The sequence below is a fragment of the Ostrinia furnacalis genome, unplaced genomic scaffold (genome assembly GCF_004193835.3).
Source record: "Ostrinia furnacalis isolate ACB-3 unplaced genomic scaffold, ASM419383v2 OfSCF2378, whole genome shotgun sequence".
Classification (NCBI taxonomy): domain Eukaryota; kingdom Metazoa; phylum Arthropoda; class Insecta; order Lepidoptera; family Crambidae; genus Ostrinia; species Ostrinia furnacalis.
The window spans coordinates 973,914-997,399 of record NW_021132617.1 but is presented as its reverse complement, the minus strand read 5'-3'; the positions used below and the strand labels follow the sequence as shown (position 1 = coordinate 997,399).

Below are 23,486 nucleotides of genomic sequence, written 5' to 3'. Positions count from 1 at the left end.
GTAGTTGAATGATATTAGAGAACAGTAACTGTATCCTCCAAATCCAGATTATAATTATTTTCTTAACTACTTGGTACTTAGTACTCACCTTGTTATAACAAGTTTCTAATGATGGTTTATTGAACACTCCAAATGGGTCACTTATCACAGTTTTCACAGAACGTAAAAAAGTTCATAAATCTTCGTTACCGAATTAAAACTTTATCTTAACTTTACATAAAACTTAAATACATAAATGTTTAAATCTTGATCCCATCTCCCTTGATATCGATTGGTATAAAATTAGAAAAGCTACAAATGTTGTACGTCACATCATTTTCCCATGGACCCCATCAGACTGGCGCGGTCGGCGAACGCAGACGTCGTCCGTTAAGGATGATGGCAGCTGCGTCCTTTTGACGGAACGATTCCTCTCTGCACAGTGTCCCGTTAGTCCAAGAGATAGAAGGTCTAGCGAAGAGTTGATCTTTGAGAAGTTTTAGCAAGCGCCCATAGTACGGGACTATTCCCACCTCTCTTTCCCACCACTGCAACTCCTGTGTAGCCAGGATCTAAGCGCCCATAGTAGAGTAAAAAAACTGATCTCGGCCCCTCAAACGTCGTTTACGTGAGATTATTCCCCTAATTTCTATTGCTTATGGTTTGTACGTTTTCCCATAATGGGCAGCATGTGCATTGTGCATACACATTGCTCACTATCGTAAAGGTTCCGAGATAATAGCCATTTAAATGCCGAAAATTGAACACGGTTTCATTTTGTTAATTTTGTAAGTAGTTGCAACCAAAACAGACCAAACGAACTACTAATAAGCTCTTATGGCCAACAATACGCTTGTCCCCTAGACTACATTCCCGACACAGTGTGTTTCGCGTCTCTAGCAGGAAAACGCTCGGCTCCTCAAGGAGCCACGCGCAACAAGTGCCGCCGCGCCGCGCCGGCGCCGCGTCAAAGGACTGCTCAGGGGTGCCATTCGTCCTTTGATCTCATGCCGCCAGAATCTCTACTAAGCCTTTTACATAATAAATAAATAAATAAATAAATCTTTGGACAATTTCACACAGCGCCAGCTAGCCCCAAAGTAAGCAACTCAATGCTTGTGTTATGGGTGCTAGCTTAACGGATATACTACTTATATACTTTATTTTTATTTTTATTAAATACATACATATTATACATATTTACACCCAGACCCGTCACAGAAATTAAAATTCATCATTTCAATTTCTGCCCAGCCGGGAATTGAACCCGGAACCTCTCGGCATAGTAGTCCGTTCTGAACCACTACACCAAACGGCCGACAACATATTTTACATATCGTCCGTTTGCGACGACAGTGTGACATCTTCAATAAGATTAACACAGAAGATGTCACGTTGTCGTCGCAAATGGACGATATATCGTAGAATGATTTGGCAGGAGCCAAATCATAGGTATAGGAATACCTTACATAGAATGTTAATTAGGATAAGTTGCCGGGTTACACTAAACTGTACCTACACTGCACATTAACATAGATACATGTAAGCTATTGGTTTAACAACGACTATGTAAGATTTAATATACCGAAGTACTAACTTTATTTTTTAAACGGCGTAGTGCTAATCTAATTACCCCATCTACAAAATCTGAGGGAGGTATCCCGGCAAACACTTGATTGGCATCGACTGTTGCAAAACTGTAGTGTTAATATTTTGTGAAACTTCAATTACCTAATTGTCCATATAACATTTATCATTGCAAATTAACTCTTATCGATTCCCAAAAGATGTGGGCAGCGCAGGACCGTTCATTGTGGAAAACCTTGGGGAGGCTTTTGTCCGGCAGTGGACGTCATTTGGCTGAAACGAACGATTCCCAAAGAACGATTCCCATTTAACACGAGACATAAGAGTAAACTTGCTGTTCCATCATTTAGGTTGCATAAAATAGGTGATTCATTCTTGGGGAAATGTATTACCATATTTAACAAAATACCACACAACCTTGTCGAATTGTCAATAAACAAATTTAAGATACATATAAAAAATACCCTTATGTCCAAAGGGTACTACAAGGTTCGAGACTATATTGATGACAAGGATGCGTGGTCAGTTCAGTCCGCACATATTTGATACTACTTAAATTTGGCTATTCTTACCGTTAGATAATAGGGATGTTTCCTGGGTCAAAAAGCAAGAGTTTTAATTAGTCCGTCAGTTAACTTATCAAAAAATACTCTACACGTATTTTTCACTTTTTCAAACTAATGAAAATTTAAAGAGATCAAGCGCGCCAAAGTTCATAAGAAGAGGCCCGTGACGTCAATGCGTGCATAAAAGTGCCGCACGTTGTGACGTCGTGCGGAACTTTAACGCACCATAACTATGTAATTATTTGTCAGATTGACAAATAAAAATATATGTGTACAATATTTTTTGATATTAAACATGACGGAGTAAAAAATTTTTTTTAGGAAACTAGCCCATTCCTGGCAATAAGTGGTGACTGAGTTTGTTCCAGCGTTTCTTCTCAGCACTTGCCATAATAATATGTTTGTCTCGAAGCGCTGGTAGGGCCCAAAAGATAAGGAGACATGTAAAGTGCCCCATAAGGGCTACCTTTTATTTTTTTATTTTTTTACGTTTATAAGGGCCACTTGTGGTCTAAACTGAATAAATGATTTTGATTTTGAATGAAACATGATCAGCGCAGCAGCCCTACTGGCGCGTAAAGGAGGCGCCAGCGCGGCGCCGCGCCGGCCGCATGCGCGAGAGACCAACAACCACGATGTCCTAAATAACCACATAAATGTTTATTATTTTCATCTGACACGTTTCAAAATTTATTGAACCGTTCCTGAATTATGTAATCAGTTTACCCATATGCTCTACTTTTTCTAAGGAAGCAAAATGTGCACCAGTTTAAACATTTTTCAAAGATGTAATATTTACCGTTTTGATTTTAAATAACTCATTTTAGTTACCATATTCAGATTCAGTAAAGCTGCCTATTTTATGTTATAAATACCTAAACACAACATTATTACGTTCACTGGATGACCGCCCGCCCGCCCGGATCTATCTCGTAGCACGAAGCTTTTGTTACGAACCGCGCCGTAGCAAACCGTAGCGCGCCGTAGCAGCCTGCGCTTGTTACTTCGCATTTTTAACCGACTTCAACAAAAGGAGGAGGCTCTCAATTCGGTTGGTTTTTATTTATTTAATTAAAATACAAGTTAGCTTACATTTATGTAATAACTAGCTTTTGCCCGCGGCTTCACCCGCGTGAAATTTAGTTTGTCACAGATCGTCATAATTTATAGCCTATATGTTATTCTGGGTTATAAACAATAATACTATAAAGTTTTATCAAAATCCGTTCAGTAGTTTTTGCGTGAAAGAGTAACAAATATCCAGACATCCAAACTTTCGCATTTATAATATTATAGTAGGAATAGTAGGATTGTGTAATTTAGATAATGCTTTCTACAGCACTCACAATTCATTGAGCAGAATGTAGTTTCAAATTCAAAGAAGTTTTTTTCCATGGGGATTCCTGATGGGGATGGTACCATCAGGCGTCGATTACTTGACCATAAAAAACATTTAATTATTTATTTATTGAGGCATACCAAGTACCAACATTACATTCTGATAATATAATAGGCAAAAGGTCGCGCTGTGAGAGTTGAGGCGATCAACACTTTTGGAGACACGCTCTACCGTGTGGGTCTGACAGTCAAGCGCTTTCTGTCTCGTTTGCACACCCCCTTTATATTTGGCAAGAGCGAGGTAGCTAGAGTATTTGTGATATGAATGTGTTGTGTATTTTCCTGTAATATTACGTCCAGTGTGAGTACCTTATTAAATAACAATCCCTTCAACTTTGGTTGCGAGTTGCTACCTTTATATATACTCGTAGTAGATGATAATTAGGAAATAAAATGAAAAATAGATGTCATTTAGTATAAACTTTTATTTTGGTAAAATAAATGAATGCATTCTTACAAATAGACCTCACAGTCAACTTAAAAGGTACTTTAGAATTTTACAAAAAAATGTAATCACATAAAAATATACGAAAGGAAGTTTTTGGAAATCAATACTTATTATTTAACATTTTGGTTTTAATAAAATTATGTACATTACAACAACAGTGATTACATGATTACACTCCACGAACCCGAATCGTCCACGTTATCACATTCTCTTAACACTTACTCCGCTACAAGTAACAACATATAAATGCTGAATAAAAAAGCCCGAAACATTTTTAGTTTTTACATTCTGTTTATATCGATTCATACACAATAATGTCAGGTTCATACGCAATAGTACGGAATCATGTCGGGCTTTGAATCCTAGTGAATATTATGTATATTTTATTTATTTAGACTATGCGCAGACCATTGATCAGTATGGGCATGTATGGAAGTGCGCACATTACGCAGATTCAAATTGGCCGATTCTTCATACAATTTAAAATCGGGCACAACTATCGATATGGTCTGCGCCTAGTCTTACTCATTTATGTACTGAACTGTCAACTAGCAATATAAAACTCATAAGAACACCAACAACAAGTATACATTGAAGAGTTATTTTTATATTATTTTGCTATGATTAAGTAGTAGCGCGCCAGCGACACAGACTGACTGTAGCGAGCGGCGCTTGAGTGGATACCGTGTCGCTAACTATTGAGGATCATTATTCTATTTTGACACCAGAGTATTAAAACATTTTCACTATTATTTCACTACAACAGAAAAATGAATTTCTTAAATATTTATATAGATTTATTCTTGTATACTTACATTTAAGAATTATAAAATATTATTAAAAATGAGCTTTGGGAAGTATAATAAGCTCAGTTCGTGGGTCTGATTCTCAGATATTTATAATGTTAGTTTTAAATGGAGACACTAATTAGAAAGTAATTTAAAAAACTGAACTTGAAACTACCTATAAGCCTTTTCTCATAAGCACCGATACAACTAAATGTAAGTAGAAGGGCAGCAAATGCTGTGGAACTATAACTTCATAATTTCAAGTATAATAAGAACGCCATAAGAGTTAAATCTTAACCGAATCATAGATCCATTTTGTTGAATTATTAATTTAAAAAAATAACCATATGGGATAATTTTTTGAGCCAATAAACAAAAAAATAGTCACATTTTGTCTTCACTACATTTACGTCTTTATTGTCAGTCCTAAATACGTTACAACATGTACGTTTCGACTAGACCACAGATGGCCCGAGGTGCATCATACTGCGAGCCTGTGAGACTCCGCCTCGATCAAAACTGGACCACTAATATTACAAACATGTTCACAATCTGCAAAAAGCGTTTTTTATATTCCTAACTACTCAAATACATATTTGAAAATCTTAAATTAAAAGTTCATTTAAGATTATACCGCGATACGAAAAAGGCACGTTTCATTATTTCAGGCGAAAGAAAGAAGCGACTCATTAAATCGGACTCCGAGGTTGGAACTGCCAAACAATACAAAAGAAAGTAGTATTTTTTGTCTGATTACTTAGTTACGATAACTTTTGAGTTTGCTAATAACGATATGTACGTACATGTTAAATTTACCAGTTCTTAACTTAATATTTACGCGTTTTCGAGTTGCAACAGTTCTGATCTAGTTGTATTTTACTGAACTACACAAATACCAAAAGTAAGTCTACCGAAATAACGTAGAAAAATAAAATTGTGACCCTGTACTTAAGAAATTCGGAACAAAGCTTTTTATCAAATAAACTCAACGTTATGATTAAAAGATATCATTTCTAATGGGGAAAATGCTTTAAAAAGATCTACCTATGCGAAACAGGTACACTTTGGTAATACATGGGGTCGTGACGCCCGCACATGTTACACTTAGAGTAGGCACACACCGTTGATTTTTCGTCGGCCGATAGTTTAGTCGGGCAGTTGATCAGTATGGGCATGTATGGGAGTGCGCACACGACGCCGATTCGATTTGGTCGATTCTTCATACAATTTAAAATCGGGCACAACTATCGGCCAACTAAAAATCAACGGTGTGCGCCTACTATTACACTTACTCGCTAAGCTCAATGCTATTACAAAAAATACAGTCTAAAAGGTAACTTGAAATCCCTGAGCAATAGAGTGCGCAGAATAGTTACCTTTACAGTTATTTATATTTGTATTAGTTCAATCATCACTTGAACATATTTTCCTCATTTAAACGCCTGCATTAATTAGAAAGGGAAAATTTTAAAACATAGATTTTCCTCTTAACAGTTTCGGTTTCCATTACTTATTACTTAAAATATGAAAAATAAATCTCAAATTTTACATAAGCTTACATAAATCACATTTAGAATACATCAAGTATAATATAGCACATGTCGATTCAACCGTACTCGCCGTTTGTTTAAGTCCATCACAACTGACCGGGAATGACGCTATGCCGCTTTCGTTACGTGTCGACGAATATCGATTCCATTACTTATATGGAATGATGGTTTTATACATATAACTGTCAAGTTGATCATATTGATTGAATGGTCTGTATATTCACAGCACCAATGTAAAAAATATTTGAAAACAAATTGCGGATCATTAACGCCTCACGACGACAGCTTTGAAGCGTCAAAACGACGATCAAGAAGAAACATCAAAAAGACGATTACGGACTGCCAAGGCCCTAAGGCCTCAAATTGACAGCTACGAGGCCCCATTTTGACAGCAGTGACGCACTAAAATGGCAGTTATGATGTGTCAAAAAGACAGGCATGCGGCGACTAGTGGGGGAACCGGCGACATCCCTTGAGTTAATGGGAAGCTAGTAGCCCGGGTTGTAGGGCGTGGCGTGCTTGAACTCCGCGCCCGTCGCCTGCTCGTAAGATGGCGGCAGCGCTGCAAACAGACAACAGATCGTTTTAGCTATAGCTATACTATATGTCTAGCACTTAGTCAGTGCCTGAGGTAGGCAGGGGAGCGGCACTGGAGGGGTGTCATTGACTATGACTTGATCATACAAATCTGAAGTCTCGCTGACTTTTGACGTTACAAAAACACCTCAGGCTCTGACTGAGTAAGCGCTAGAAATCCAACTGAGGAGATTTATTTATTTATTTATTTAATAACAATCTTAGCTCTAACAGTACAGTTTACCCCAATGCGATAGAGTAGATTAATGTAACTTTTGTGAATTCAGTCAAAGAATAGCTGGATATGTCAACGATTCTAGTTACTACATTAAGTGTACGCAACGTTCTGGTAATTGGCTGGTAATTCGAGATAAAGTTAAGTGATGTACTAGCTAATACTGAAAAAAGAATTTCAATGAAATCGATGTAGGTCGGGCTCAGTCTCTTGCTCAATGTCGCGCAAGAATCTTAACGTCACAAATCTAATCAAACTTGGAAGACGATTCATTGCCAACTATTTGTCGAGTGACCTTGGATGATTCAGGATTTTTTACTAATCTATTCTGTGCATAGTAAATATTTGAGGTCATTTCACCGATTTAAACCGTGATTACCATTTATGGATAATAAAAAGGCACTCTACGACAAAATCTGAAGGTGTTTCATGTTTCTGTTAATTTATAACCTGCTTCAGTTAGCCGCCATTAAGTTACACGATTTACTATAATAAAATGGCGAGACAGACAACTAATCCAAACAGCCATTCCATTACGCGTGATGTAGTAACGTACGAGTAACTAAGCCTAATACAAACACAGCAATAGCCATCCGCCACCAAATTAGTACAGTGCAAACACGCGCGCCGCGGCGGACGTCGCACAACAAACATGCAAAACTAACACACAAGCACAGTTACAACTTATGATAATTTCATGCAAAGATATAAAATCATACAAAATTCAAACAGTTATGATAAAAATTAAACTAATGACACCACATCAAACCAACAATAAAATTATGCTCTATCACAAAAATTGTTAAAAAATAAAGTTGTTTTAATACATATCTGACTCGCATACGTAAATAGAAATTATAGGAAATGTTGCTCATCGCCACTTTCGGAATACCTTCATAATGTGCGTGGGCGATAGTCGCAAAGCAAACAATATAGTTCGACAGAATAGATTTGCTTATTAACTAATGCGATATCTTAATTAAAGGTTCGTAACAGCGATAGCGAAAGGTTAGTGATTTTAAGAACGCATGTTGTTGCACTACTGAGTTTTATACGTCATATTAATATTAATTGATTCTTTAAATAAAATTATTTGTTATATTTGACTAATTCCTAACAATATAGATCTATTTGCAGTTTGTTTGCAAGCTGTTTCCATGAAGGTAAAATTTCGTAAATATTTTGCGTATGTGGAATACAGGCAGCAAGTGCTTCCGTGTTTCAGTGGTGGTGAACGAGCGAGAGGTCCAGGATTCGATACCGAAAACTGACAGCTGTTCACAAATATCAGTATAATAGTTGTAACTTAATGCCAATAACACGGTATGAGCTTTTTATAACTGGTAAGAGTCACCCACCCGAGTACAATAATAAATACCTACTCATATGAATCGCGTTGATAACGAATCAATTACTTGAGTGATAACGAAAGTGAAAGTAATATGAACGTACAAAGGACGAGAAGCTATAAACTAGCTGTATACATACGCCATGACCATGACATTATGTTGATTTAAGTGGTTTATAATTTCGATGTTGAAATCACAAAAAAGCTTAGGATATTTTTGAGGACGTCCAGTATCCTCTTTTAAACTGGACAAGTTTTTTTTTTTTTTTTTTTTGTTTAGACTAATAAATAGTTCTTACAAATCGTCATTTTGCTCTTAAGGAGCCTCTACAAGTCTCATAATCTTTTTACCCTACCAGCGCTTCGAGACCAACATTTGGCAAGTGCTGAGAAGAAGCGCCGCAACAAACTCAGTCACCACTGTCTGCCGGTTAATATAAATAAATATAAATAGTAGTAGTAGGTACATTCGATTCAGGAGCAGTTCACTGAATTTACCATGCATTCTTGTATGGTGTATCTTATAAGAATGGGTATACAAGATTGCGTGGTATATTAAACAAGGTAGTGACGTGCTAATATCTAGACTTACATATTAAGATACTAGTAGAAATGACTCGCATACATAAATTTGAATAACTTGGATTGACCAGTCCCCGAAAGCAGCGCCTGTTCACAGACATGACGAGTGAACCAGCCATCGCTTCACTCGACCATATTAGAGGGAATGTAACGACCCGCCTCACTACGCCACCACCCCAGAGACATTTTAGTGAGAATGACAATTCCAAGTTATCTCTTTAAAAAAAAAAACTAATAATAAAGCTAAGTAACAGTCCAGATTGAGAAGCATGACACTATAACATTTGAGAAATTATTATTAGTTTATACATTACTTTCCATTTTAATTATTTTTAGTGCGAGCATGAGAGGACCATAATCCTACTCCCAGGATGACTTATCATTAAGAAAATCTCGAGTTGTATAATAGGCTTTTTTAAGCATGTGATCTTTAACTATACCTTTAAATTTATTATACGGTAGCTCTTTATATTTATCAGGGACTTTGTTATAAAAATGGATACCTTGTCCCATAAAAGTGGCAAACACTTTATTAAGTCTAAAAGCGGGTATAGCCAATTTATTTTTATTTCTAGTGTTAATTTGGTGAATATCACTTTTCTTTTTGAATTCATTAATATTTTGTTGAATAAATAGAATACAGTTTAAGATGTATTGTGAAGCGGCCGTGAGAATGCCAATTTCTTTAAACAATTCTCTAAGGGACGCTCTTGCTTTCATTTTATACAAGTATCTTATCGCACGTTTTTGCAAAATAAATATTGTTTCAAAATCTGCAGCTTTGCCCCATAGCATGATTCCATATGACATTAGGCTATGAAAGTAGCTAAAGTAAACTAAGCGAGCTGTTGAAACATCGTAATTTTACATTCCGTAAGTATGTAATTAATATTAATTCAATACTTTGCTCATTTTTACCCTGAGAACGAGCAGCTGGTTCACACGAGAACAGATCAAAACAAAAGTAATAATAAAAAAGCGTAAAAAAAAACAAGTAGCGGATTTTAAGTACGAGGATAACAGCATTAATTGATTATGCTACCTGTATTACAGTATGCTGAATGTTTTCCTAAGGCGGTTATCACACTGCGCCGCGCTCCGCCGCGGAGCGCGGGGCGACAGATTTAATCATTGTATGCAAGTACCTCAGTTTGTATAGAAAACACGCGCGGCACTTCACACTGACAACGCGTCCGCGCGCGTGATTTTTTATATGAAAATCACGCGCTCCGCCGCCGCGGAGCGCGGGGCGACAGATTTAATCATTGTATGCAAGTACCTCAGTTTGTATAGAAAACACGCGCGGCACTTCACACTGACAACGCGTCCGCGCGCGTGATTTTTTATATGAAAATCACGCGCTCCGCGGCGGAGCGCGGCGCAGTGTGATAACCGCCTAATAAAGAAAATAAATAAATGAGGTGCGATCGAAGAATGCGTGAGTGATAAAGCCGAGTTGAAAGAATTACACTACTATCGCAAAGCTTGTAGATAATGGTGCATTTTAATAACTTAATACCATATCAAATAGATAATTATAGCGCTCCGGACGGTGAATAATGAGGGTGAGTCAACGTCAAAACCCAAACCATAAATGGATGCAAATACACATAATTGTTATGTAAGTTAGTGCGTCAATACCTTGCGTGTTCCATCCAGGCGGGGCCATCCCAAAGAAAACTATACACAAAATTAGTGCATTAGTTATGTCAGTGTATCGGACATTTTACCCTAAACCTCAACACCCTTAGGGCTGATTTTTCAATGTCGGATAACTTTTAACTGAAGAATAAGTTTGGCACATTGACTTTTTTAGACTAGGCGCAGACGACCGATTCTTAGTTGACCGATAGTTGGGCCCGATTTTAATTTGTATGAATAATCGGCCAAATCAAATCGGTGTAATTTGCGCACTTCCATACATGCCCATACTGATCAACTGCCTGACTAAACTACCGGCCGACGAAAAATCGATGGTCTGCGCCTAGGCTTAGTATGAGAAATATGTCAAAATGACAAGGTTATACTTCAGTTAAAAGATATCTGACGATTGAAAAATCAGCCCTTAACCAATAAAGTTAAACTATTAAGCTATGCCCACATAATCCTATAGGTTCATCTAGAATCGTTCCTGCTCATCTTTTTGTGTAAATAAAACTTCTTGCTGATTATACTTTATCTTTAAACAAACTAACGTTACGTTTGTGGGCTTATTCCCGTTGTCCCCCACCATTTGTCCCCGGCGGACATTGGGAAAAAAAGTTTGTCCAACGATCATTTTTTCCAGATGTCCATCAGTGGGGGACAACGCGAATACACGAGCAGGTGGATCCTAGCTTAGGAACAAAAAGAACTACGCATTGGTATCGAGATAAAATATTTATATTTTAAACATAAATAATAAAAATAAAGCAGCAAATAAATACATTGAGTTGGTAGATTACGCACAGTTACCGCGTGCATCGCGCTAACGGGTTTTTAATATGTAGTAATAAATCGGTTCCTACGTTAAATATCATAAATCAATTAAAAGGTTTATTAACCTATATTACAAATATATAAACACTGCGATCTTAAGCAGTAGCAATATATAACATTCCAAATTGAAAAAAAAAGTGCTTAAATTAGATAATGTGTCTCTATCAACACAAAATAAATACATCGATCAATGGCTGCATAAACAAAGCGGGAAGCCACCGCGTCACGCGTTGACTGTAAAGTAAACAACAGTTATTCTGCACCGGTAACGCGAATTGATACAATACCTATTTATTGATATCAACAGACTTGCTAGTTGCTACTGTTAGTATCGCTAATAATAGTCACACAGTTGCTAGTTGGCATTAAAGTTACTTAGTTTATTTTACGATTTTGCAACGTTTAAATGAGACCCCACAGGAATTAGCGCTTTGTTTGCTCACTCTGTATTTTTTCAATGTAAGTTATTTCAATGTTATTTGTAGGATAATATTAATAACTTTTATAAACAAAATATTCCAAAACTGTAATTGTTGACTTGCCACAATAATCTAATCGGTTCGCAGATGCAGATAGTATTCATTATGCCACAGCATGAGCACCTTAAACAATAACGAATAAGTGGCATACAAATAAGCATATTAAACAGATATATTATTTTCTGCGAACATCCTATTCAAACCAAATTTAACAGGATACGCGCTCTTAAACTATTATAGTTGGTCACCTTGATGTCTGCTTCATAATCAAAGATTTGCCCATGTACGTTTTATTTGTGTACCTTGCCCTGTCTTGTCCATCCCTTTTTAACATCATAGCTACATTTTTGTTCATTCTTTAAATATTTAAATAGCTACTGTAACACGATAGTGACGTTATATGATATTAAAACAAACATTAGGTACCTACGCGGTTTTAAAAAATATATGATAACTTTTATCGTTATCAATGAAGCAGAGCGTGACACACAGCTATGCAAAGCGTTTGACTTAGTAATACATCAAATATTTGTGTAAATGTTAAATTTAAATTGCCATTATCGCTGCTTCCATCAATTTAATCTTGATATTTACGTGTACAGAGAGATATTTTATCAGAGTAAATGATTCACTCGAGTCGGAGCTTATAGTTCAACAAAAAGACGGTCTAAGGAAAACTATTTTAGTATAACATTCATGCCCCCACCAAAATGTTATACATGATTAAATAGTGTGGAGGTCTGTCTTTTACTTATTGCATTGTTTGATTCTGGCAATAAATATTTTCATTTTCATTTTCACATACCTACGTACGTATATTTAATCATATTTACGTTTGACGAGCTACGATATTCAACTTTAAATAGGTTCCATATTAGAGTTTGTGACTATATACCATTACGTTAGTATAATAATATGATCCACACCAATTAATCGTAAATAACACAATAATTGAAAATGTTAACGATAACTACATTGCGTAGTCGGGGTACACCTTAAAAGTAAACATTAAATAAAGATGCACATACGTCATAGTACCACAGAATAATAATAAGTACTTCGTACAGAAGATTTTCTTCGCGAAGGTATTTAAAAAAATGTACGCTCAATGTCGTTAACAATATGGTGTAATTTAGCTTGTTGCAAGAGTCGAGCACCATTTTGTTGACAAACGTCAGTGATCGGTACTGCGCCGAAGATAGGGGCTGACTTCGGTAAAATGATGTGTGACGTGAGGTGCCAAATTGCGAAAAATGGCGGAGGAAATACATGAATAAGCATGAATTATATTTTGTGTTTCTAATATTATTCAGGCAGTTAAAAAATACTGCACAGTATTAATTGCACCACCGTTTTTACATATGGTTTATTGTTTTTACAATGCAAATGGGTGAAGAATACGTGCGTGCGTCAATACTCGCTCGTGATTGTCCTGTCGATTTGGTATCTCAGGAGGGGTAGTCGCGCGTGTTTTGTTTTCGATGCAAACTCGCGGAGATGAACAGGCCTGATAGTACTACAAAATACATACCGTTAGCATCGGGCGCGCTCGGCGCGATATGCGGCTGCGGCTGCGGGTGAGGGTAGGGCATGGCGGTGGGGTACGGCGCGCCGGCGCCGGGCGTCGGCATGCCCACCGGCGCCGCCGGGTACGGCGCCACCGGATACGGGGCCTGCGCCGCCGGGTACGGTGCTTGCGCCGCCGGGTACGGCGCTTGCGCCACCGGGTACGTCGTCACTACTGCGGAAAATAACACAATCACAATCGGCTCGAGGCAATGGGCAGGGCACATAGTAAGCAGTACTGACGGCCGATGGGGCAGCAAGGTTCTGGAGTGGAGGCCGCGTACCGGATAACGCAGCGTGGGACGTCCACCTACAAGGTGGACCGACATCATAAAGGTAGCAGGAAAGCGCTGGACGCAGGCCGCTACCAACCGGGCAACATGGAAAGCATTGGGGGAGGCCTATGTTCGGCAGTGGACGTCCTATGGCTGAGATGATGATGATGATGAATCGGCCCGAGTCGGTGTATCTCCGAAGAGATGCGCTATGCCACAACAAGGGCTTCCGTGGAAGACCAGCTTCTTGCCATGCCCTTACTTACAGGCATGTCAAGATAAATACTGAGCGGTCTATTGGCGCAGTGGTCCACTATTTTTTCTTTCTTTTTGTGTTGTGTTGTTATTGTTTATAAATTATACTACTTACTGTGTTGAAAAAAGTCTATTCTATTCTACATCAGTGGTGTTACCACAGAATAATAATAAGTTGGTGTTACTCCGAAAAACGTTATCCGAAGTATCGATTGTTGCCATCTCTCTCACGCAAAGTAAGATGCCAGCATGAGCGACGATGACAGACAGACCCGAAACTACGTGAACAGCGTTTCAGAGTAGCCAGAGTAGCTGGTTTTCTTAAGTGAGAGCGTGTTTCTATGTGGGAGCATTTTATATCAAGCTGGTTAGACTTGTCAAAGACCGATTTTGTTTCTATGTCGACTAGAAATGTCGGGTGTTGTGCGGCTCGTCACCCAGAATAAAAATTGCTAGAGTAAAAATAGCACACCAACCAGCTTCGAGCCCTTGATGTCAGTTCAAAAGGACGTATGCCAAATCCAAATTTAAAAAATATAGTTTTTTGTGTCTCCTGAAAACCTACTGGTATATCATACATTCTTTTGAACTGACAGCGACGGAGCGCCGACACCTGATTAAGATCCGGGTCTGACACCCTTCAAGTGAGAACAAGCTCTCACTCATCCACCAGCTTGGATCGCGAAAAGTGAAGCGCCATGTTCAGCAGTTCTGTTTATAAAATTAGTGTTTATTTCAATTCCACTTCCACTTTACCAAACATTACTTTCTTTAATATTTGACTCACCGTGACCTACTTGTCTCGAATCAAGAACTCCGATATCGTTAGTCGGGGCTTCCCCGCAATATAAGTGGGAGCTTGAATTTACACATGACATCATCAACACGTAGATACAGGCGCGACGCGTGTTTACGATAAGAGAGCCAACACATGATATTTCCCGTGATGAATCAAATATTTATCACAAAATTTATCTTACATTGAAATATTTATCTCCATTACCACTATTCTCCTCAGTACTAACCGATACCAGCTTATTTTTATTTGAATAATGCGATTCTTTGCACAGTAAAATCATAATTACGAAAAGTATTCTACATGAAAGCCATAATCTCTTCGTATTCCAAAGCAAATAAGAATTATGTACATATTGCACAATGATCTTTTATCTTGCTTGGATATTTCCATCTTGACGTGAGATTAATATCGATATTCGAGCTCTACTAGGAAAATGAATCAGTTATCTTACTTCCTTACGCGATTAAGAACCTATTTTTAAAATATATTTTTGAAAATTGGTCTATAATTAAAAACATATTACACTGAACTACTTTAAGTCCGATCAATAAGTTGATTATTATTTGACGTGTAGGTAGTAATTTTCTATTATTAATAAAAGCCTCATTTTGTTTCTCCTCTGTAGTAGGTACATAATAATATGAGTTTATTGCACAAGTGAATACGATACATTGTCGTACCTACAGTCCAATCAATATTCGACACAACGTCCGAGTAGTCAAAGAAAGTGCTGGGAGAATTTAAGGCCAAGGGAAAGTTGCTTGATGAGTGCTGCGAATGGACAAAATATGTATACTTCTTAATATTTTGAATTATTGAGATTTTTATAAATTTTTGCGTCGTACGATTTTGTTGATTATGACCCTAACTTTAAAGTTTAAACTGTCAAATGCACAATAGCACCATAACGAAGCCTAACATTAGTAGCTTATAAGAGAACATTATGTCTTTTACACTAATAATTATTATAAATAGGAAAGATTTGATTGTTTTTTTTTTTGTTTGTCTAAGCTCCAATAGTTTAGGGCCGATTTGAAAAATTCTTTCACCATTCACCTATATTGTTTTTGATGAACATAGGCGGTACGAAGTTCGCCGGGTCAGCTAGTATGTAGTAAGCAACTTACCAGTGGAGTACTGCTGTTGCGGGTATGGCGCGGGCACGGTGCCGGGCGGCGCGGGCGCTGAAACAATATTACACGGTGATACATTTAGCAACATGCTTAATATCATTTTAAGGACGTAGCATACTTCGTTCGTTTCAGCCGAAAGACGTCCACTGCTGGGCGGGGCACAGCTCGAAGAGTAGTAGTTCTTGAGTGGCGGCCACGGGGCGGAAGACGTAGCGTGGGCAGGCCTCCCACTAGGTGGACCGACGATCTGGTGAAGGTCGCGGGAGGTGCCTGGATGTGAGCGGCACAGGACCGGTCTTTGTGAAAATCCTTGGGGGAAGCCTTTGTCCAGCAGTGGACGTCATTTGGCTGAAATTAACGAACGAGCGATACTAATAAAGAATAAGGCTGAGTTGCACCACCTAACGTTAACCATAACTACTTGTAGATCGTTTCAGACACGAAGGCGCGCCCTATTCTACTTGGTCTCGGTCACGCGGGGTGCGGGGAGTTTGACCCGAGCAATCCGAGCGGCATTATTGTAGTGTGCGTGTGCACTCATGGATGATTTAGCGTGTACCGATAACACTCAAAGATTAGCGGAAGAATGGTGGGGCGCGTCTTCGTGGATGAAACGATCTATAAGACCATAATCGGTGTTTTTTACATATAAAAAGCACCGATTATGACTCTCAACTCCTTAGAGTTTGACAGATTTTTGACGTTTGTTATAGTAAAAGTATAGTTCCAAAATACTGAACTGTCCTACCTATGCATGACATTGACAATGGGGCGCCACCGTTAATACCGGATCGCTGGTTCCGATTTTTGCCATGTTGGAAACCATATAGTTGAACGGTGGTAGCGCCCCCCTGTCATTGAGTTTGGTGGGACAGTTCAGCGTGGGTCATCTATAAGATGGTGCAACCCAGCCTTAGAATAGTAGTGTGTACTCACGCGTGATGACCTGCCCGCGGGACCTGTCGCGCGAGCAGCAGCGGCACAGCATGAGCAGCAGCACCACCACGATGCTCAGCACGAACACGGCCGTGATCACCGCCTCCATGATGCCCACGGGCCAGTGCTGAGAGCCACAACCAGAGTCAATACTCCAGAGTAGGTTTTTTTTTCTCTTTATTTAAGGAGCTTTGTCAAGATGACAATGTCGCTCCATTAGATAAAAACTTTAGGTACAATATATCTAAAGCCCGGTCCGTGAGCACAGAGAATTTTGTCCAATGACCCCAAGCTACCCACCCTTATCGCTCGCGCGTAATTATATTGCTGTCGCGACTGTGCGACTGGCACCCGCGGTGAGTGTGCGAGCGCGATAGCAACATAATTACGCGCGAGCGATAAGGATGGGTAGCTTGGGGTCATTGGACAAAATTCTACGTGCTCACGGACCAGACTATAGGTAATATTTTAGGTACAATGTATTTGTGTCTTATTGTCTAAAATTGGGAAACTAAAAATCTAGAAAAACACAGTATAAGGCTCTCGCCTCCTCCGACATGGGAGAAGCCAGGACGCTGTTGCACCTGCCGACCGAACACCCGTCAGGTTGGAACAGCTGAGATCTGGCCTGCCCGTTCCGGACACATTCCACCAAGACATGAACGACGTCTTCAATGACTCCACAGTCTTCACACAAGGTTCTAAGCCCATTAAATATTTGAACTTTCTAGTTGGAATGTGGCCGGATCGAAGTCTTAAAGCCAGAACAATATTTCGTCTACTCAAAAATGAGTAGGTCATCTTCATAGAAACGCACGGGCGCGGTTTGTATGTAAGCGCGCCAACACGTATGCGGCGCGCACGCACACACTGACAAAATTTAGCGGGGATTAGCGGGGAGCCAGTCGTGGTTGCGCCGAAATTTGTCAGTGTGTGCGTGCGCGCCGCATACGTATATTGGCGCGCTCACATACAAACCGCGCTCGGTGCGTTTCTATGAAGATGACCTACTCATTTGTATTTACTCTGCGACAATCCTCCAAAAATGGACTTGATCTCTTCTGTCTTTCGATATTTTGCACAATTTCACTTTACAATTCGCACAAAATGATGCAAGGACCCCAAATGTATTACGCTGCTTTGCACACAGAAGTAAATGCTATTACATACAAAATGCATGAAGGAAGATTTACTGAATGTTACTGACATTGCCACACTTGTAGTAGTTTTGGGCTGACACTGTATAGGTTTGTTACCGACATGACAAGAAGATTAAATACAAAATAGGTTAAAATGGTAAAGAATTCTGAGGTTTTGATATTTATGACATATCCAACAAGAATTTCACTGATAATTATAATTAAATTAATTCTATACTACCTACCTACTGTTCAAGTAACGGAAAACAACTTCACGTATTGTCAGTCAGGAACACCACAGCACGACACAAATAAGTTGCAAAGAAACAAGAAATTAACTGATATTTTAATGGCACAGACCACAAGCCACAGACACATGCACTACAGTACTGAAAGTTGTTTAGAAATTAATGATAACATTAATTTTATCAGATTAAAGATAATTCAATTGTCAGTAGCACAACCTAATGCGTAATATTCTACCAAACTATTAACAAAAACATTGTAAGATATTTGGACGTTTATAGATCCACTAAGTAACATTAGCAACAGATATTATTATGACTTTGTGTGTTGCTGATCATTACATCTCATGCTTGTTCTCTTGAGTTTGAAAGGCTAAAATCTTCTCAGTAAGATATGATTTATAAAATAATTTCACAAAAAAATACCAACCTACAAGGCTACATGAATTTAATGTCATTTGATAAATTAAAACATTTAATAGAATCTTCAGATAAGTTTGTTAAAGTAATAAACAATCTGAAATTTTAGCATCTTACTAAAATTACACAAGCTTTAGTTAGGTATCACTTAAAGTAAGTTCTCCATACAATTGTTTATTTACAACACATACTCACTGCCAAATATATGAATCAAGGACCTTGCACTGAACCGTGGCAAGTAATCCAGGGTTATGTACAAACCTGTATTTCGGTGTAATCGGTAGACGTATCAAACGAACTTTGAAAATCTTGAGTCATCTTATATTTAAAACTACTAAAATAAAATTAACATGCTTAATCACATGAATCGCGACCAATAAGCATTGTGAACTGCGTTCTTTAAAAAACTAAATACTGCAACGATAAACTAAAATGAATCATCATCAGGAAAACCCACCAGGAAAACACAACGACAGCAAGCGCGCCGCTCAACAACACATAACAAAAACTTGACCTGATCAAACGAGAAATAATACGCCCGGAATTAATATTAGGTTTTAGGAAATTAATGAATATTACGAATACGTTTTTATCACGACAAAGAAAAGACAAGATCACATTTGACACTAATGACAACTTACACATGACATTGACATTGGTTTTTTATTTGGTTCGATTCTACATTTCTACCCATAACTAATGTACTATAGACCAGGCGTAGTTGTAAAGTAAACGTGCTCGGTACGTACACGATAGGAAAGGAACATGGCCGTTATAATAGGCAATCAGTTAACAAATATTTCGAGTAAACAAAAATTTTGTCAGCTTAATTATTGCCTTGCCTACACTACGGCCATTCCTTTCTCAAATCAAGTATACTTTGAGCACGCATCAAATGCTCATGAAAAAAGAGGTGACTAGCTTTACCAGAATGAGTACTACTGACGAAACATTATTTCTATTCCTTTTTTCATACGTCACCATGGGTTGTTGTTACTAGGCATGGAAATGATTGCTATTTTTCATTTATTTTCATTCTATGAAATGATGATTTTTGTTCATATGATTTCACATGCGAAATTTTACAGGCAATGATTTTTATTCGCAGTGTTATAATGTAGCTCTTTCATATAATGTGCTACTTTTAATGAAGTATGATAAACGATTGCTAATTAGCTAAATATGAAATGTAACAATATTTTATGTCGCACAACAAAAAACAAACAGTTTCACAGCACAGTATGTATGCAACAATCAATAACCGCGCGACTACTAGTGAAAATTCATTCATTTCATCTGCCTGCTATCTAATGAAATCATACGAATCATGGACAAGGAAATCTTAACCTTACACCTTAAGCTCAAAGTTCATATTTTAAATGCCCAGTTTCGTTCGTCATCACATCTCTCGTCCTTTTCTAACACGCACATGATCAAATCATTCCTTCTTACTCGCTCGGTCGCTTGGCAGAGCTGCCCTCACGGACTTCGCTCGAATGAATGAATGAAATTCATGTCATTCGTGATTTCGTTGACTGTGAAATTATGGCAGTCTATGTGAAGTAAAATAGCAGGTGATTAATGAAATTCATGTCATATGATTTTTCACCTGCTATTTATGAAATGTTCCATGCCTGGTTGTTACTACCCGTTCGCGCTAAGTTTGCCAGTCCATGGAATGCGCGTTCCCTCTCCCAACCGTGATTAAACGCAATTAGTGTGTCTTATTTTACGCAAATACTCAATTTTTATCAATAATAATAAATAAAATGGTGACGGCAGAGTAGAATACATTTGTCACCAACCCCTACTCTTCCCGCGGGTGTCGTAAGAGGCGACTTAGGGACTACACATCAAACAGAGAATGGGCAGCAGCGCTCTCTGAAAAACATCAATCTTTTAAACTGCGATCTCCAACCCACCTGCCAAGCGTGGAGATTATGGCAAAACCCTCCACTATAGTGGAGGAGGCTCATAGTCCAGCAGTGGACTGTAAAGGGCTGTTGATGAATAAATAAAAAATATTTTAAACATAGTTTGTTATAGTTACAGACGATTCCTTTCGAGTGACGTTATATCGCCAGCGGCAAATTTAAAGCGAACGGATAGTATCATATTATTTGTTGTGTCGATTTGGTTTTGTATCAATATGCAATAGAGCCTCTCCACATAATTAGTAACTCCATGATTCTACCGAAAGGCAAAGGCATCATATGATACAGTCAAAGAGTAATGTTGATGTTGAGTGAAACGGAACGTGCTATAAAATGACATTGACAGCTTTCAAGACAATAATGAAAACATAACCTATAAATTGAGTTTTATGGAATCATAATTAAATAATAATTTAATAATCAATTGGATAAAAGTTATTACAATGTCTTATTTATCCGCAATAGGTCGGGGTTTTGTACAAATGCGAACTTTAGTTAATGTAAATTCACAATACCTTCATACAAACAGTTCTTGCTTCGCTGCTGTGAAAAAGACTTCAGCGGCAGGAGGTAGGTATTGAGATTGAGTGGCTCGTAATGTATCATTCTGATAATAATGATGGTGTTTACTTGTGTACTAAACCTAAATACTCAATGTACAGGTGTAATGGGCCTGGGTAAAGGCAAGAAGAAGGCTGGCGGCAAACTGGGCCCGATGGAAAAAAAGCAGCTGCCAGTTGAAACTGACCCCGTCAAGCTCACCACGTTCGTGTGCGGGTCTAACATCTACACCACCGGAGAGGATGTCAAGGTATGACTTAAGTAAAGAATAAGAATCCAATTGGTGTTTCCTTACTTATGTATGATGCACATGGTCTTGATAAGGTACTTTTGGTGGTGGGCCGATCGCCCTCACATAATTTATATTGTTCATACCAAACTTTCCTTGGTTCATGTTTAGTCATTTATTTATTTATTCATAACTTTTAGTTCTTTTATCCTGATGCTTGACTACTCTTTAGTCCTAACATTTCATCACAGGCTCTCTAAGCTTTATAATACTACACAATGTCTTTCATTTCTAATTCATGAACCTATTGTAAATGTGTTATTTTAATATTGAGTGTGATCCTAGGAAAAAATTCTACCTACGATTGAAGGACCCTCTTTTTGTTGATTTGCATAGTTCTATTGTTTTTAACCAAACTCATCAATGTGTCCGCAGCTGAAGGACGACAGCGAGTACCCGTCGTGGCTGTGGACGCTGCGCACGGGCGCTCCGCCGCGGCTGGAGGAGCTGGACCCAAATTCTAAGCGCTACTGGCTGCGCGTGCGCGCCGCCGGCATGCGACGCAACAACCGCCTCAAGGCCATGCGCAAGTTCTGACGACAGATAGAAGACTACCCTCAGTGCTTCAACGTAAGAATGCTTCTTTCTTCCATATACTTCTGTAGACGACAGCCGAACATAGTTGCAATCGATATGATTTTGCATGCAAAACTTATTGAGATGTTTAAATGGACTAATTTTGCCAAACTACATTTTGTGTAAGCAACCCTGCTCCCAATATAATTTGTTTCATCATCACCATACCGTGCCAGAATGTTAGTGAACGCAATGTTAAGATGAGATTGTGAACGATAGAGGAAGTCCAATGTCCTGCCTAGTATACTGTGGGTGTGAGTTATAATTTATAAGAAATAGTGTAAATTCATAAGTAGATAGTGTAAGTAAAATTGTTAATAAAAAATGTTATAAAACAATAACAATCTTTAATTCAAAAAGTAAAAATTCAATTTGGACTCCAAAAAGACCAGTAACAATACAAAAACTTTTCAAAAATCATTTGAAATGTTCCAATTCATACAATTTCTTCAACATCACTGTTTCTTCACTTATACAATGTTTTTGTAAACATTTTACTAGCACATTACAAACAAGCATCAAAGTCCAAATGCTACAAAACATTTATAAATACTTGAAAATTGCATCTTTTGTTACTTTCTTAAATGATTACAAATTCCATGTAACAAATTAAAGTGTCTCAAAAGCAATCAATCAAGTTTATGTGGATGGCACACCGTTCTGGGACCACTCGCGTTTGCGTGTTTGTTACGTCACAGCTTCCGTTTAGTGACGCACCAGTTTTCAAAGACAGTCCATGGTGTCTTCTTTGACGATCATGGGCGGCGCGTAGTCGCCGTGTTTCGTGCCGAACGAGTATGAGTACGGGTTCTGAAACGATACGAATGTCACTGTAGACCAGCGGTTCCCAAACTTATTTTGTCTACTGCCCACTTTGAGAATAAATTCTTTTTAGCGCCCCATTTGCAGTCGAGTGTCGAGTGCTCAGTCGGTGTCTAACAGTCCTCTTAGTAAATGACGCCTCCCAAGCCTCTACACAACGTCCCATTTTTTTTCTGGGTCTCTTACCGCCCCCTTTTAAGCCTGCAGCGCCCACAAGGGGGCGTTATCGCCCACTTTGGGAAAGACTGCTGTAGACTGAAAGGATTCAATAATTACGATAGAAAATTGCGCTAAATACCTATGAGCATCCGAACAAGTTTGTTTGTTTTAGAAATGTCAAATAGCCAGGAAACACGTACCTTGTAAGAATAGTCTATAAGGCAATGTCCAGTCAATTAGTTACATTCCGTAGATTCTAAGACATTTTAGTTCGCAAGACTGTCAATAGATGGCGTTGTGCTGACTTACATCGCGGTGTCGAAGTTTTAGGCGACCCATATATAAAGGTTTTGAACCACCGTT

The 23,486-nt window shown here is 38.4% G+C and overlaps 2 protein-coding genes across 5 annotated transcripts; one reads left to right on the top strand and one right to left on the bottom strand.

Moving 5' to 3' along the window:
- Positions 1 to 4,119: 4,119 nt before the first annotated feature.
- Positions 4,120 to 19,422, bottom strand: LOC114355267 (phospholipid scramblase 1). 4 transcript variants are annotated; one of them, XM_028308018.1, is made up of 6 exons: positions 19,240 to 19,422; positions 16,979 to 17,105; positions 16,037 to 16,093; positions 13,546 to 13,755; positions 10,699 to 10,737; positions 4,120 to 6,878 (listed from the first exon to the last, which is right to left on the bottom strand). In XM_028308018.1, the coding sequence occupies exons 2-6, from the start codon at positions 17,085 to 17,087 to the stop codon at positions 6,805 to 6,807; spliced, it is 489 nt and encodes a 162-aa protein (XP_028163819.1). In that variant the 5' UTR covers positions 17,088 to 17,105; positions 19,240 to 19,422; the 3' UTR covers positions 4,120 to 6,804. The 4 variants fall into 4 exon arrangements, with proteins under 4 accessions (XP_028163819.1, XP_028163817.1, XP_028163820.1 ...); XM_028308016.1 differs by lacking the exon at positions 19,240 to 19,422 and adding an exon at positions 19,044 to 19,217; XM_028308019.1 differs by lacking the exon at positions 19,240 to 19,422 and adding an exon at positions 18,363 to 18,584.
- Positions 19,423 to 21,057: 1,635 nt separating this feature from the next.
- mRpL54 (mitochondrial ribosomal protein L54) lies at positions 21,058 to 22,472 on the top strand. The gene is made up of 3 exons (XM_028308043.1): positions 21,058 to 21,286; positions 21,379 to 21,527; positions 21,942 to 22,472. Exons 1-3 carry the CDS (start codon positions 21,160 to 21,162, stop codon positions 22,101 to 22,103), a joined length of 438 nt encoding a protein of 145 aa, XP_028163844.1. The 5' UTR covers positions 21,058 to 21,159; the 3' UTR covers positions 22,104 to 22,472.
- Positions 22,473 to 23,486: the final 1,014 nt, after the last annotated feature.